This window comes from Alligator mississippiensis, chromosome 2 (assembly GCF_030867095.1).
Source record: "Alligator mississippiensis isolate rAllMis1 chromosome 2, rAllMis1, whole genome shotgun sequence".
Classification (NCBI taxonomy): Eukaryota; Metazoa; Chordata; order Crocodylia; family Alligatoridae; genus Alligator; species Alligator mississippiensis.
The window spans coordinates 17659997-17677182 of record NC_081825.1 but is presented as its reverse complement, the minus strand read 5'-3'; the positions used below and the strand labels follow the sequence as shown (position 1 = coordinate 17677182).

The 17186-nt window shown below is 45.2% G+C and overlaps 1 protein-coding gene across 1 annotated transcript; it reads left to right on the top strand.

The window, feature by feature from the left end:
* The first annotated feature begins 1631 nt into the window (after nucleotides 1-1631).
* On the top strand, nucleotides 1632-16838 carry TMEM129 (transmembrane protein 129, E3 ubiquitin ligase). Its single transcript, XM_014607714.3, has 4 exons — nucleotides 1632-1889; nucleotides 3350-3824; nucleotides 11005-11164; nucleotides 12782-16838. The coding sequence occupies exons 1-4, from the start codon at nucleotides 1685-1687 to the stop codon at nucleotides 13028-13030; spliced, it is 1089 nt and encodes a 362-aa protein (XP_014463200.1). The 5' UTR covers nucleotides 1632-1684; the 3' UTR covers nucleotides 13031-16838.
* The last annotated feature ends 348 nt before the right edge of the window (nucleotides 16839-17186 follow it).

Here is a 17186-nt window from a genome sequence, read left to right as displayed (position 1 = left end):
AGCCCTATCCAAACATCCCACGCAATCCATAATCTAAACCAGGCGTTGGCACCGTTTTTCGGCAGAGTGCTAAAAACACCCACAACCTCAACTTGTAAGATGTTGGTGTGACAGGAGCAGATGGCAGGGGAGCCATGAGGGGTCCAATCCTGCCCTGGTCCCTTCCCCACCATCTGCCCCGAGTGCATGTGCCAAGCAAAATGCCTTTGCAAAATGCCACACTCCAGTACCCATGCTGGGGGTTGCCTAACCCTGATCTAAACTCTACTCAGGATGCCCACCCACACAGACGTGACACCCGAATCTGCCACGCATAATGCAGGGAAACCACAGCACCAACATCCTGCTTCTATGAAATGTTGTCAATACAGGCTCAAGACACCGGGGTAGAGGGCCTCTGCACCCCAGTTGGTCCCCATCTGACCAGGGGTTAAGTTCTTTCCTGACCCCAAATGGTCCGGGCACATTTCCCTTTTCTTCTCCTACCCTGCATCTTCCTCTCCCCCCCTTTTTTTTTTCTATCCTCTCCCCACTTAATTTTTTGTGACAGATGTGTGCATAGTTCATACATAGTTGATACATGTGTGTGTGTATGTGTGTAGGTATGTTTGTGCATGCATTTGTGCAAGTCTGTGTGCATGTGTGTGTACATGCATTTATGTATGCATGTATGTGCATGCTTATGTCTGTGTGCATGTGTGTGCTAATGTGTGTGTGCACTATGCATGTGCATGTCCATGCTTATGTGTGTGTTGGTATGCTATGTGTGTGTACATGTGCATACTTTTGTGTGCCTGCACATGTATGTGTGCATGTGCTGGCTTGTATGTATGCATGTGTGTTGTGTGTGCATGTGCATGCATATGTCTGCATGTGTGCTCTGTGTGCATGCTAATGTGCGTCTGCATGTGTGCTGTGTGTGTGCATGTACATGTGCCTGCATGTGTGCTGTGTGTGCATGTGCATGCTAATGTGTATCTGCATTGTGTGGTTATGTGTGTACTATGTGTATGCATGTGCATGCTAACGTGTCTGTGTATGCTCTGTGTGTGCATGCTCATGTGTGTGGTTGTGTGTGTGCTGTGTGTGCATGCTAATATGTGTCTGCGTGTGTGTGGTTATGTGTGTACTGTGTGTGCATGTGCATGCTAATGTGTGTCTGCATGTGTGTGGTTATGTGTGTACTATGTGTGCGCATGTGCATGCTAATGCCTGTGTATGCTGTGTGTGTGTGTGTGTGCATGCTAATGCGTGTGTGCATGTGCGTGGTTATGTGTGTGCTGTGTGCGAGCGTGTGTGCGTGCTTATGTGTGCATCTGCATGAGTACTCTGCGTGCGTGTGTGCGTGCTAATATGTCTGTGTATGCTGTGTGTGTATGTGTATGCATGCTAATGTGCCTGCATGTGTGCGTGTGCATGCTAATATGTCTGTGTATGCTGCGTATGTGTGCGCATGCTAATGTGTCTGTATGTGTGCATGTGCATGCTAATGTGTGCTATGTGCGTGCACGTGTGCATGCTAACATCCACGCGTGCGTGCACCGGTGCAAACCCCGCCCCACGCAGAGCCCGGGGCTTTGGTGACGGGGCGCGCGCCGGGCGGGGCTGCTGGGGGCGGTGCCGGACTACGGCTCCCAGGCAGCGGCGCGGCGCGGCGCGGGGCGGGGGCGCGGGGCTCGGCGCCATGGAGAGCCCGGCGGTGACCTTCACGCTGGCCTACGTGGTGCTGTCTGTGTGCTTCGTGTTCCCGCCGCACGAGTTCCGCGCGGCCGGGCTGACGGTGCAGGGGCTGCTGGGCGCCTGGCTGGGCAGCGAGGACGCGGCCTTCGTGCAGCACCACCTGCGCCGCAGCACCGGCACCCTGCTCGCCCACGCCCTGCTGCCGCTCGGTGCGCCCCGCGCGGGGACGGGACGGGAGGGCCCGGGGGCTGCTGAGGGGGGCAGCACGTGGGCGCTGGTTTCCCAGTGCTGCAAACTAATGCCACGGCATTATGACAGTCGTGGAAGTAAATATCCACCCTCCTCAGTTGTGGGGCCGGGTCAGTAACACTCGTGACTGGGGTAGTGCATTAGGAGAGCGCAACCCGTGATGAGACACGCTCCGTCTGGACGTGACCAGAAAAACTCTGGTGACTGGGGTAGTGATAGGAGAGCGCTGCCGTGATGAGACGCGCTCGGTGGGGATGTGACCGTACCGCTCCGGCGGGGGCTGGGATGGTGTGCAGCTGCATGAGGACAATAGGAATGATGATGGCTGTCCTGCAGAGCAAAAGGGAGGACGGAAGGGCAGTTTGGGGAGGCAGTGTGAGGCAGAGCACCCTTAAGAGCCACGTGCTTTAATAAAAGGCAATCAGGTCTCTTAGTAGAGATGATCTCTTTTATTAGTTTTTTGCAAGAAAAAAAAATTTAATTGCAAGTTTTGGGGCACAAACACCCTTCATCAGGCATCGGAGAAAAGATTGTAGAAGTTCTCCTGGGTAGAAATGAAACTTCATATCTCGCAGGATTTCACAGAGGAGTCAATAGATGGAAAACTCCTCTGGGCAGTCTGTTCATAGCTGGTGTGGAGCCTCTCACTTCCCCCGAGGGTCTGTGATGATGCAGATTGCCTTGGAACAAAAGGCGGGAGCAGGATCTCAGGTGGTCACAGTTGCTTCTTGCTTGGGAAAATACGCAGATTTCATTTAAAAAACGGGCTAAAATTTGATACCTTCCCTGTGTCAGGCGTCCAGGTTGTAGCCATATTGGTCTACAAGAAAAGGCAGTCAGGACTGGTAGTAGAGAGGATATCTTTTATTAGGCCAAAAGATGTTTGCAAAAAAAAAAATCTTTAATTGCAAGCTTTCAGGCACAAACACCCTTCATCGGGTATAGGAGAAAAGATTGTAAAAGTTCTCATGGGTAGAAATGAAAGTCCATATTTCACACGATATCACAGAGGAGTCAATAGATGGAAAACTCATATTTCTCCCAGGAGTAAGCTATCAAACTGAAAGATGGGGCTGATTCTGTCTCGGGCTTGCTGATCCAGTGCATCTCCCTCTGAACTTTAGTGTCCGTAAACCCCATTGCCTGTGTTTTGCTATACATAACTATATGAAAGTTTATTTTCTCAACAAACTAGAATGATTGTGCTTTCACCATTTAATTTTGGTAAAAAATAAATACTGCTAGAGGTGAAGTCTTATTTTAAAAACCACTGGGGTCCAGAGGCTTGGAGTTAGAGTCACTGCTTGTAAGTAAAACAAGTTACCCAGCACAGACCTTGCCTGTCAAATGAACTGTAAGATTAGGGAATATGTGAGCGTGCATTTTATTGCCTTCTGAAAGCAAATGTTTTTCCTTGCAGGTTATTACATTGGCATGTGTTTTGCAGCACCTGAGAAACAGCTTTGCTATTTTTACCTGGCTCCAGAAGGCTGGAAAATATTCTTCTTTCTGGCTGTTGTTTTTCCAACGATCACCAGCATCCTAGCATATTACTGGTCATGGAACGGTTGGGATAATCATCCTTTAGCTCGGACGCTTGCGGTTCACGCGCTCCCGCAGTCCAGTTGGAGGGCAGTGGCTTCTTCCATCAATACAGAATTCAGGAGGATTGACAAGTTTGCTACTGGCGCCCCTGGAGCAAGGGTGATTGTCACAGATACCTGGGTGATTAAAGTGACCACGTACTGTTTACATGTTGCCCAACAGCAAGACATTCATCTAACGGTGACAGATTCGAGACAGCATGAACTCTCACCAGATTCAAACATGCCCGTACAGTTCCTCACCATCAACGTTGCCAGCATTAACCCATACGTGAAGGCTTTTGATATCCGGTAAGATAAATTACCCTTGTCCTATTATGTCATGTATCTGTTGTGCAATGATGATCCTGCCTTGTATAGCTCGTCTGTGCTTCCTTGATAAATCCCAAGACTGCTAGCATTTTTCCAGGTCCCTTTTGCTAACTTTCCAGTCTACAGAAGACATTGTCTTCTGGTTCCCACCACTGAAGTGCAGTGAAGAAGGGATTGTTTAGAGGGATCCCTACACTAGAAAAGCAGGTTGGGCAGAGGGACCAAATTTTCTCTTCACAGAATGAAGTAGAGAGACCCTGGGTGAGGGGAAGGAAGCAACTGGAAGAGCTTTGGGTGAGGGATGGGAGAGAGAAGGAATCAAGGGAAAATCTCCTTCCCATCACACACACTGATAAAATGAATGATTTTAACAATATAGGCTCTGAGTTACTGATGATTTCCCTTTCCCTCCTCTCCAAAACCTGACATAGCTGCTCTGAAGGTGTCACACTGACATTTTGCTAACAAAACTCATTTAAAGAGAACTATTGAAAATGGCTTAGGCCTCAAAACTGACTTCAGATTACAGGTACTCCTCACTTAACATCATCCGGGTTAACGTTTCGCTATTACATTGCTGATCTATTAGAGAACATACTCCTTTAAAGTCACGCAATGTTCAGTTATAACATTGTTTGGCCACCGCCTGCTAATAGGTAAATACTAGAGATGTGCTGATACATCGGTATAATATCAGATCAGCACTGATATAAAGAAAATTTTCTGTATCGGATATCAGCCCAGTGCGGCCGATTAATTTGCCCGATAACTGCCCATGCACAGCCACAGCGCAGCACTCAGGCAGTGAGAAGCAGAGCCAGCAGCGTGCAGAGCTGCATGCAGCTCTTAAGTCTGGTGTGGTAGAAGGGGGAAGGAGAGAGGGAGGGGGTGTGGGGGTGCAGATCAAGGCCCCCATGGTGAGGGAGGGTGTGGGGCTGGGGCGGGTGTGGGACAAGCGCAGCTCATTGATGGGGCTGCCCCCCCCCGGAGCTGTGCCTCTGTCCGGCCCCAGCCTGCAGCTGCAGCCCGCCCTGTGCTGTGCTGCACAGAGCAGCACAGATCCGGGGGGCACATGCCCCCCAACTCCCTGGATGAGTTGCTTACAGCTCTGTCCCGTGCCTATCCCCACCTCGGCTGGTCAGCCCCAGCCCCATTCCCTCCCTAACTGTAGGGGCTTTGATCTGCAATTGGTCCATCAGTTTCAATATTTACAGTAATGTTCGCTAAGAGTTCCCAAACAGTGATAAAGGATGCCTTCTGCAGCAAGGAGCCTACAGTCTTAGGATAAACAAGTAGACAGGAGTTAGGAGAACATCAATAGACAATTTATATACAAATTAACTTGTAGGCAGCATAACAGAGCTTAAAAGTGAACCAGTCGGGGGCCTTGCAGCAGAGTTTAAAGAGGCCATAGCAAGCATGGAAAGTAGTCTGGAGACGATTTGTGTGAGAAGGTGATGGGGTGGATGGAGCGTAGAAGCTTTGGCAAGGAGCAGGAGGAGATGGTGGGTGAGGCAAAGCTTGACAAAGGAGTATAAGTATTGAAGCAGAAATATATAGGGATTTGAAAATGATGACAGGCTGATTCTATGTAATTATTTCAGTGGTGTTTTGTTGAGGTGGCAATAAAATTATGACCATGGTGAGACATAAAGCACTTTCCTTGATAACTTTTTTTCTCCCAAGAAGTGGCTTTTCTTTTGTACCTGACTAATAGTACCCATACCACAGTGCTCACTACTGGATGCTTGCCAAGGTGACTTGGCATCCTTTGGCATCTCTGTGGATGATTGGGAAAGGAGTGCAGAATGCCGCCCGGGTTGGTGGAGTCAGCTTGCAGCTGGAGTGAGGTGCTGCGAGGCAGACTGGATCAAGTTGTGTGATAACCAGCGTCAGAGGAGGAAAGAATCTGCTGCTCAGATTCAGAGCATTGTTAGTGCATGGGTGTGCCCTACCTGTGAGCAGGATGCATTGGACCCAGCAGCCATCAAAGAACTCATTGATGCACACATCATGCTCTGTAAAGAGCGACAGTGTCAATTGAATAGCACCAGCAAGAGTTTTCCAGAGACTATGTAGTCAAAATATGGAGAAATATAACATCTCTTTTATATGGAATTACATCTCTGCAGGTTGCAATGGGATGCAAATTCCCTCTCCCTCTGTGTACAGTATGGGTGCATGTCTCTAGGCTGAACTGCACTGGAATTAGCAATAGTGAAAAGTTTTTCTTATAAAAATTCCCATGTGTAGACAAGGCCACACACTTCACCTGTGTTCAATGTGAGATTTTAGATCTTATGGCTTTTGGTTTAAACCTGCAGACTTCTACCATTTACGCTGAAGAGAGTTCCTTCCTCTCTTGGCACGTAGCAACAGGACCCTTTAACTGTAATGTACAACTGTAATGTACAACCTATTCTCCAAATCGAGGGGTTGCAACATGCCCATCTCATGCAGCTGACTGGTTTTCTAAAACTTGCTCTTTAGACTCATGCCCCTGAAGACAACTTCATCTCCTGCTGTCTCACAACTGACCAGTAGCTCTAGTCCAGTGGTTTTCAAACCATTTCACAGAACCCAGGGTTTCCATGACAGATCATTAGGGGTTCTGCAAAGAGATTGGGGCTAGTACAGAAATTATACACAGACCAGTATACGTGATCGGAAACAGGTCTACACCTGTAACAGAGCTGAAATTCAGTGCACACAGACCGGTTTAAAAATGGCAGAACGAGGTTTAAGGTTGACCTGGATACATGTAGTTTCAGATGTAATCAGTTTAGGTTAGACTGGTCTATCGAAATTCCCTTCCAGATTCCCTTCTGACTTAAGTTAGGTTGCAGTCCCCTGGTATCCCAAAATGCTTTGTGGGCCCCCACTTTGCTAACTGCCCCCTCGCAGGGCAGGTGGGCTAGCCTCCTCCAGTGCTCTTCCCTGGCCACTCCCGGGCTGTCACAGAGCTGAGGCAGCAAAACCTCTGTGCCCCAGCCAGCTGCCTGCCTGCATCTGTCAACCAAGTTGGGCAGTAGGGGGGAGGCAGGAGAACAGAGCCATCTCCCCTCAAGCTGGGATCTGTCCAGCTGGGGAGATCCCCACCTGACAAGGGTTTGCCCCTTGAGCTGGACAGTCCGACCCCCAGCAGATTGCTGCATCTGACCTCTGCCCTGGTCTTGATCTTCACCTCCCAGCTGGGGTCTGCCCAGCTGAGAGCAGGGGCCGTGCTGCATGGGCTTCCCCCACATGGCCCTGATCCTCCCTGAGCTAGGGTCTGCCCAGCTAGGGAGAGTCCCATGCCACAGGGGCTTTCCTTCCGTCCCATCCCCCTGGGCTCCTCTGGCCAGGACGAGAGCTCCATTCCCCCACCACCACTCCCCATGCTGCTATGGAGCAGGGGAGAAATTCTGTGCCGGTTCCCCCTCATCCCTGCAGCTGACAGCAGGGGGTTGGGGGCATGTTCTTGGCAGCTATCAGGGATGGTCCCCATTCAGCTGGGCTCAGCTGTCCTGGGCAATGTCTGGTAGGTTGGCAGGGGTATGGCAGTGCCCCGCGCCTTCTGACCTTGCGAGTGCAGGCATCTGCCTGCCTTCCTCAACCAAAGAGCGAACATGAGTTCTGTTCATTAATGGTCCAATGTACACCACTTAGAGAAACCTGCGTAGATTGGATTGATTTCGCCTCTGGCGTTTTAGACATCTGTACTTAGATCCGGGTAATGGTGGAGTGGGCTGGGAAGCACTTTGCTGCTACTGCCGGACTGGGTTGCCTGGCTCTGCATCAGCTCACATGGAGCTAGGGGTAGCGGTTCCTCAGCAGAAGTGATATGAAAGGGTTCTGGACTTTAGGAAGCTTGAAAGCTGCTGCTCTAGCCACAGCTTTGCCTTCCCCTGCTCCTCCAGTTATCTTGCTTCTTCAGCCACTGTGATGCTCCAAGCTGCTGCTCTGCCCACCACTTGTTTCCTGTCCTTATCCTACCCTCAACAGCCATGTCTTTCCTCCCAGACCTCCTCAGCCTTCTCCCAGCTGCTGTTGATTCTCCCCCTGAACACTTAGATAATACTGCACAGTGTTTTCACACAAGCTGGGAGCAAATTTGCCACAATAGCATTAACTCAGCACAGCACTAGCAGGCAGTGAATAGGCCATGGGAGGGCCTAGATTCTGTTCCTAGCTCTGCCTGTTGTGCAGGGTTGGACCAGGTATTTCCCACCCCCTCCTGTGCCTCTGTTTCCTGCTCACGCCTTGTCAATCTTGTCTATTCACAGTGAGGACAGAGACTGTCTTACTGTGTGAGTGTGCAGACTTAGCACAGTGGGGCCCAGTCTGGCTGGTGCCTGTTGGAGCTATTGTAATGCAAATTATTAATGCAGAAAAAATTCAAAACCTCCTTGAGGCTCATTGGCTCGGAGAAGCACAGCTTACATTTGAAATGTAGTAGCCCTTTCTCCACAAGATGTGCATCATCTATTAATTTCTTTAATTCCTGTTGCTCCTAGTTACCCTCTCCTGCACTGTTATCTGCAGCTTCTTTCCTTTCCATCCACAGCCTGTGAGGCTACAGCTGAAAAATCTTTAACTTGGTAATATTCACTTTGCTCATATAGGATAGTTTTACTCAAGTCTAGTAATTTTGCTTATTAACATGATTCTCAGGCTACAGAAGCTGTAGTTAAAGATGATGGGAGCGTTTCCAGATGCATATGATCAATATTTAAGTTATCTCAAGAAGGCTGACCAGCAGGTTATTACTACTCCAGACAAGCATTTTCCACCCTACCCTTTAAAATCAGGTTAGCCTTTCCATTGGAAGATTTCTTTCAAATAATTCCTGAAAGACTGTTTTCTAGCCATTCTGGTTGTGGCTGGACCAAACAGTTAGCTGTGTCTCAGCTGGCTACAGTGACAAAACCACAATTTTAACAGGTTTCTGATGCAACTTTCCCACTGTAGGCCTTTTGTGTTAGACACTGCAGTTACCTAGAAAGAGACACCATAATTACCTCGCATGTCCTGGTTTTTCTTGTGTGCTGTCAGTAGCTAAAGAAAAAATTGCAGCTGTGTGTGTTGATTGCTGTGATTTATTCTGAATACAACTGGTGCCATAGAACTATGGTGGCTCAAAATAGGGGACGAGAAAGTTTACAATAGAAAATCATGGCTAGAATGTGATAGCACAGGGACTTAGCAGTAGCACATAGACCTTTTCCCCTCTGGTTGTGTCTGCACTAGGGTATTTAAGCCAAACCTTTTTACGGTTTCAGTTTCACCAGTGGTAGAAGCTGTGCAAGTAATTGGTAGGAAAGACACCAGCGGTGTTACGTTGTCCTGCTCTGAGCAGAGCTAAATGAAGCAGTGCTTAAAAGCAGAGGCCATAGCTAAACTAGTATTTCATGACTGAGTATCCCACTTGGACCTGACCTGGGCCACACCTCTGACAGCTTAATGAAAAAAATGGAGGTTGAATTTAATCCAGGGCGGGTTGTTTTGAAACAAGTCAAAGCTTGGGTTAATTTCACGGCAGTCCTGTACGTACAGCTCAAATGATTAGCTGATGTTGTCCCAGAGTAAAGTGTTAATTTGGATACTTCACAGATACTTAATGTGAGGACAGTGGGCTTATCCCCCATAGGATCCCAGGGTAAAAGGATGTGTCCTAGGAGAAATCCAGTGTCTCTTTTTAGCCCTACACACAAATGTATCATGCCCAAACCAGTGCCCTCAGAGGTACCTTGTCGCTTTGCGTAGGCTGCCCCATAACTGGGAGCAATGTACCTGCGTTTGCATAGCCTCAGAATGACATTGCCAGTTAGCCCATGCATAGCCCCAGATAGCTTGTGGCTGGCTACACTGCTTGCAGTTTTGGAGGTGATCTGCATGGAGTCTGCCTCTACCAGGGCCATGACAGGCAGGTAAACCCTGGCCACATGCTGTCATGGTGCCACTGCTCCTGGGGTCTACATGGAAACCAGCCACAATGACACGGGCAGGGGCTACTAAGAAATGGAGTTTGCCATAGGCCCAATGTGGCCCGTGGGCCAGACTTAGCCTGCCCCTGCTCTATTCGTCACCCTCCCTGGTATCCCACAGTAAGTGTTGCTGGCTTCAGTCCTGTATAATATGGAATTGGTACCATCTAATGGCTGCTCAATGTAGCCTATTTAAAACCTCAGTCATTACCTATCATTTTACTTTGTAAGAGCACAACAGTTTGCAGTTGTGATATTTGTTTGTGCTACCGCTAGATATGTTGTTTGTGTCTAATATAATAAATATAGGTAAACCAGTCTCTGTCCTGTGGTGCGCATAGACTATAATTTAGGTACAATATAAAAGAATGAGAACAAACAAGGGGGAGGGCTGAGCAATATTATAGACATGTGAAATAAGGCAGACATTGGATAAGGTTGGTATATTTATTAATAACAAGGTTTAAAATATTTTTAGGTAATATTTTAATTACTTTTTTGCATACCCTTTATTGGCAGCTCAACAGAGATGCCAGGGACTAAATAGGCAGGAAGCTTGAACTACACTTTGATCCATGTTACAAGGGGTGCTTTGAAGCCTGGATGGAAACACTGGTGGCCAGTGGTGAGAAGCATGCATTGTCCAATAGCTACTGTAAATATCCTGTGGCTAAATAAAGAAATGACTCGACTCTAACAGGACTGTTAGGCGCTGCTTTTCAAATTGTTTAGACCAACATTCTCAAAAGTGGCTTTTGTTACCCAGATTTTGAAAGCTCATCTTGAGACCATTTGACTCTGGTTCTTAGAGGTGTTGTCCTCCTGCATCTTCATATGAAATCAGTGATGGTGCTCAGCACTTCTGACAAAAACAACTCAAGTTCATCTCAGGTTGGGCACTCAAAATCACAAGCCCCATATTGCCCATCACAGAAATAGAAACATGTAACTTTGGGATTTCATTACTTTTCTAGATTTTTAGAAAAGCAAAAGTTTCCTTTTTACTGTAGTATTTTTCACCTCCCTCTCTTCTGTCCTCAGAAATGACCAAAGTGTATACATTCGGACCAAGAACCAGTGTACACCAAGCTACCTAACTTTTTTGTGTTCTCTTCTTTTGATAATATTCAAAGTAATAAGCAGAACATGAGTGGATTGATTAGGTGACAGTCTGTTCTACTCTTTCTTTTCAGGCTGAATTCCACAGAGTATGGGGAGCTGCGGGAGAAACTCCGTGCTCCTATCCGTAATGCAGCCAATGTTGTGATCCATCAAAGTCTCAGTGACTTATTTCTGGAAACCTTTACATCGCTGGTGGAAATGAACCAGACGTACCCGGCTCCCAGCAATCAGGTGGGACTTTTTAATAAGCTAAGATGGTAATAATCATAGTTTGTGACATGGTCAGGATTCCTATGGTCAGACTTATGATTAGTGTACTTTATATAATGACAACCTTACAGTTCAGTAACTAACATATGAAAATCTAGCTGTTTATTTTTCTTTTCCTGCTCTTTCAACCAGAGGCCTGTGGGTGCTCATAAGCATAGAGAAGGCTGGGAGATGTTGTGATAGGGAACTTTATTTTAATTGTAATATCCTGATTAGGTGCTACCTGAGGAACTTGAAAATGGAGTTTGCAGGTGCTGTCCAGCAAACTAGAGTCAAAATTCTAATTAATAATTGAAACTGATATGCATGACAATTAGCTGTAATGGTGCTAGACTGGCCAAAGCTAAGTTTTCAGGAGAACTAGGTTGCATTTAGACCTTATTCTTTAATATTTGGCATGATTTCTAAATTAGATCTTCCTTTCTTAGGACTCAAAATCACATTGACAATCAAAGGCCAGGTTTCAGTGCGTATGTCTCCCCTTCAGGCACAGTTGCATTGGCAGGGAATGCAGACATACCTAAGCTAGTTCTAATCTAGCTAGCTCTGGTAGCAATGCAGTGATGATGTCATAGCATGAACTTCAGCTGCCTAAGTACCAAGGGGCCTGGACAGGCTTGTGCAAGGTGTGCTGTCACATCTTCCCATCACTGGTATCCAAGCCAGCAAGATCATAGCAAGCTTCAGTGTGTCTGCACATGCTGCAGTTATTCATCTGCAATGCCAACATAACCAACAGAAACAAGCCTGCAGATTCAAGTTGTGCATAAATAACTGTTGTGCTAAGAAAGAGTCACTTTATTGCAGACCTTTTACCTTGTGCAAAATTTAATGTAAACTATTTGTACTTATGGCTTTTGGTTTGATACCTGATGAAGTAAGCAATGATTTATATTACAAAACAGAAACAGTGGTTTTAGATCAGGGGCGGGCAGTTATTTCGGGCGGAGGGCCACTCACTGAGTTTTGGCACGCCATTGAGGGCCGCATGACAGGCAGCCAGGGGCAGATAAGTATGAATTTTCTAAATTTTTTACGGGCCCCGTGGGCTGGATAGAATGGCCTTGCGGGCCGCATTTTGCCCACCCCTGTTTTTAGAGGTTAAAACTCAGACACAGAAATAGGAAGAATCTAGGGTTTTTTCCCTGCTCAGAAACTTTGAGTGATTTGGAGCAAGTTACCTAACTGTTCAGAGCCCCAGTGTTCCCCACTTATAAAATTAAAATAACTCATTGGCACAGAAAGTGTTAGGATGATTTGAGTATAACTAATGTGTGGTCCTTGCACAATACTTTCTACTTATGGATCTTAAATTGCTTTACAGAGTAGAGCAGCTATAATCATGCCCACTTCAGAGATGAGAGGACTGAGGCACAGTGTGTTAAGTAACGGGCCCAGGGCTGTACAAATCATTGATAGAGCTAAGGGCAGAACCCAGGTGTTCTTTCTCCCAGTCTTGTGCCTTGTCCTATCTGCTGGGCTGTGCGAGGTGGTTTGAAAGCAGAAAGCCCAATTGAAATGCAAAGCATTACTATTTCCTATAAAAGTTACATTTTTTGGCCTTCTCTATTTCTGTAGGAGCTGGAGCCATGCATCGGGTGTATGCAGACGAATGCAAACATCAAGCTTGTAAAAAGCTGCCAAGAGCCAAATGAAGGAGAATGCCAACAATGCTACTGTCGCCCAATGTGGTGTCTGACATGCATGGGCAAATGGTTTGCCAGCCGGCAAGATCAGCAGCACCCAGAGACCTGGCTTTCAAGCCAAGTGCCTTGTCCAACCTGCAGAGCCAAATTTTGCATTTTAGATGTTTGCATTATACGATGAATAGTGTCTTGGTATAGTTTACCTTTCGAAATCTGAATGCGTTTCACAGCAGGGTTTGATACAAGCCCTATTAGATTTCATGTTCTGCTGGAGAAGTAGAAACTCTGTTGTTTCCCCTTCAAAAAGGCCCTGAAAATGTCAGCCTACCATCTTTTTATTTTCACTGTGCTTCTAAAGTTATCCTCAGTTCTTGTTTCCTAAAACACCAGTTTACATTCTAGATTGCTGATTTTTTTTTTTTTTTTTTGTATTCTTAATTTCTTTTGGACCACACTTTAAAGCAGTGGTGACCCATTTGCTTTTCATTTTGGATGAAATCCTGGTATTCTGACTATTTTAAATGCTATTCTAGTTAAAGGGTTTAAGCACAAGTATTTTTAGCAAAGGGCTTTTTCCTTATCCTAAGCAAATTGCTATTGTTAAGGCTAATAGGCTAAAAATCTTCTACCTTTATTTATCTCGAATTAATTTCCAAAGCCTGTTGTTAACCTTTGTGGGCTTTCACTAAAAGAGATAGCTCAATACTGTCTTTCTTTTTCTCCTATTCCCCCATCTGAACAGGGCTTCAGAACTTTGGGGCCTGAGTTTTCTTATCTATAGTAGTACATGTGACACCTGCGCTTTTTTCTTTTTTATTCTGTTCTGCTCTGCCCTCGTGTTTACAGACATTTTTAACATGCAAGAAAGGTTTATTAGTATGTTTATATATAGATCATTGACCTAAACTGCTGTTGTTTCTGCGTAGAGTATCTTCTAATTAAACACTTATGTCCCAGAGCTGTTTTACTTGGTAAATCAACCTTCTTCAGCTGATAGAATTTAAGTACGACTTTTACCTATATTTGGAAGGAAAGCAGCAACAACCTTAATTATTTTAATAATGTAAAAGAGTGTTCAACTACTTCCTAACCTGCAGCCTTTTCCTAAGAAACAGGCTTCACCATGAATAGGATTTTGGGACAAGATAAGGACATATATCCATGCTGAATGTTTCAAGTCTGTCAGCACTGAAATGCTTTTTCAGATTAGCACTTTATTTATTATTTTCAAGTCTAGTTATAAGCATGTGTCACTGTTTTTCAATAATAGGAGAATTTTGCTCAGCTCTTAGGATGGGTCTCCATCAGAGTAATTTGTAAAGATTTTGAACTATTGGTAGCAAGAACAGAAATGAGTGTAGACAGGCCTAGTTTAGACAATACTGCTACACTGCCTGTGTCCTGCTTATGCCATTGCTTCCATCATTACTGCTGCAAATGGAGTGACATCAACGCAGAAAAACAGAGTGGGTTTTTTTCCTGTTACAGACAAGACCTAAGTATTAGCTTGTCTTTCTGTACTGCCTTATCCAAACCAGCTTTCTTAATACCTCCAACTGGTGCCATCCTACAACGGGAAAGGTACTACAGTCAATAAAGTGTCATTAGTAGGAAGCACTTAAATCACTGTGTCATATAGGACTGCTTTGGACTGGTAGACAGTGTAGTTTGAAAAATGGTACCAGTAGGGGAGCTGCAGTAATGGGAGATTTATTTAAAAACCTTTATGGGGTATACTTAGAGCCTGGCATACCAAGTAATGGTAATAAAAGTGCCTGAAGTTTACATTGTGGAGAGAACTTGTGAAAACACAGGTTGACATTTCAGTCGTAAAACAGACACGGCATAAACCATTTTTTTTATTATGTATTTGTAAATGGCAAAACTGCTTTCCTTTAAGTAGGATAATCACTTGAGCATGCATCATAACTGTTACACTCACACTTTTTATTATGTGGTACTCGCTATTATTTCTTCCATACATTAATTAATAATAATCCTTTTCTGGGCATGCGTCATAACTGAGCATGCATCATAACTGTTATGATATGCATCATAATCCTTTTCTGGGCATGCATCATAACTGTTACATTCGCACTTTTTATTATGCAGTACTCACTATTATTTCTGCTATACATTAGTTAATAATTCTTTTCTGGGGCCTATATTTCAGCAATAGCAGATCATATGGAGTAGAAATTTGTCATAGAGGCTGGCAGAATGGGTTTGAGTCTCTTGCACAAAAAATATTAAGTGACATTTCCATTTTTTTAATAGAATCAAATTGTATTGCTTAGCTTCAGATAGGTTTGTGCTTAGTCTGAAATTATACAAAGTGTTAACCAAAAATTTAAAATATTCTCTAGTGATTCATAGGCAGGTAAGTCGTTTTGAAATTGTGTTAGCAGTATTCTAACCTACAGTACACCATTATACAGAGCTGAATTTTGCTTTCTGATATGTATCTCTGCACCCCACTCTGCTGTAATGTTTGCAGATAAGGATAATGTGCCTCTTATTTCAGTCAAGTTTGCACAACAGAAGTTGGAGGGGGTATGATTTTTGGAGTAGAAGTCTGAACTCTGGGCCCCTTTGAAGAGAAAAATAGAGGACATGAAGGTATCGGGTTTTGTATCAGTGGAGGACAGAGTAGCAAAAAACCAGGATGTCCTCTGTGATGGCCACCCTAGTGACATCCCACCATGTCCTGATAACCTCTCCAAGCATAAAACCAATATTTAGGAATTGTTTTCATGACTCGTTTTTTAAAAGACTAGCCAAGCTCATTTCGTGATGTGGTGTAAAATATTTGTTTCAAAATAATAATTACCTTGAAACTGGGATTTACAATGGACAAATTTTCAGAAGCACATGTTCCCGCACATCCTTAACTATGTACACAGAGATTCCCAATTCCCACTTTCTCTGAAGCTGGGCATATGTGATGTCTTTTATTAGACCAACTAAAACAGTTGGAAAAATTCTTCTTTGCAAGCCTTTCTTTTTGTATCCAAAAGCTTGCAAAGAAGAATTTTTCCAGCTATTTTATCTGGTCTAATAAAAGATCTGAGATTTACCCAAAAAACTTTTGTCTGCCTATGTCCTTAGACCAACACAGCTACAGCCAACACCTCTGAAACATAGGCGTCAGCTTCACTCTTTTATACCATTGCTAGACTTGTAGCATCTACAATCCAGGATATTTTGGTGCGAAGAGTGTTGTCCGTTCGTTATTGCCAAACCAGACATACTGCTCTGCAAAAGCCCTTCTCAGCAGGTCTGTCTTTCTGTCGTGTATTAAATCTGTGTTGCAATAAAATTGCAATAATGAGGCTTTGTATAACTTGAAACCAAAATACATGGTCCAAAGGCAGAGGTCCATTATGCAGTCACTTCCGATTTGAATATTTTTGCTGTATTAAATCTCTGTGTATACAAGCAACCCCTGCTTAACGCTGTTTTGCTTAGCGCTAATTCGCTATAACGCTCGTTTTAAATTGATACCTGATTTCACTTGGTGCTCAGCGAGTTTTGTTATAACGCTCATAGTCGTCATCTTGGGTCATTAAAAACAATTGCAGTTGCCATCTTCGGTCGAAAGATGTTTTAGGTTTCGCTTAACGCTCGTTTTTTCAGGAACCAATTAAGAGCGCTAAGCGGGGGTTGCCTGCACCCCAAAGCCAGGTTAAACCTGGCTCGCCTCCCATGAGGTCCTCAGTGCCGCTTCTCAGGCCGGACCTGGGTTTGATTTTTGAGCTGTATTTGGGCCTAATGCCCATTGAGGATCAGTTTAGTTGGTGGGAGTGCCTCACATATATTATAAAACACTTCCTTCCAAAGACTTAGTGCATTTTTTTTTACTGAAATTGTTTATATACTTTTAAAAACACTACTGTTTTATTGGATCGGTCTTCAAGAGGCTTAATGGCATTGAAGTAGGTCATCTGAAAACTGTTTGCAGAGGTGAATAAAAGATCGTTTGATTTTCAGGTTCCTGGTTTCCTGTTTTATTTCTTCCCAACTGAAGCACAGCGGGAGACAGAACGGGGTGATTTGGAGGGGAATAACCTGAGTCAGGGGCCCAGTGTCAGTCACATGGGCAGGATAGGGTCACGCTTCACTGTGCCTCGCTCACTTGCACCCAGTGCGGCTGCAGGCTCAGCGCTGCCCACATCGTCCCCCAGGCTTAGGGGCTGGGCACTGCCCTTCAGCCAGTGGCTTGGTGGGCCAGGGGTTTCACTGAGCCACTGACAGGCAAGAAGCTTTTAAATGCGTCCAGCCACAAGCACTTCCGGGTTGAACCTCTCCACCCCAGTTCAGGGGCATGGGGGAAGACC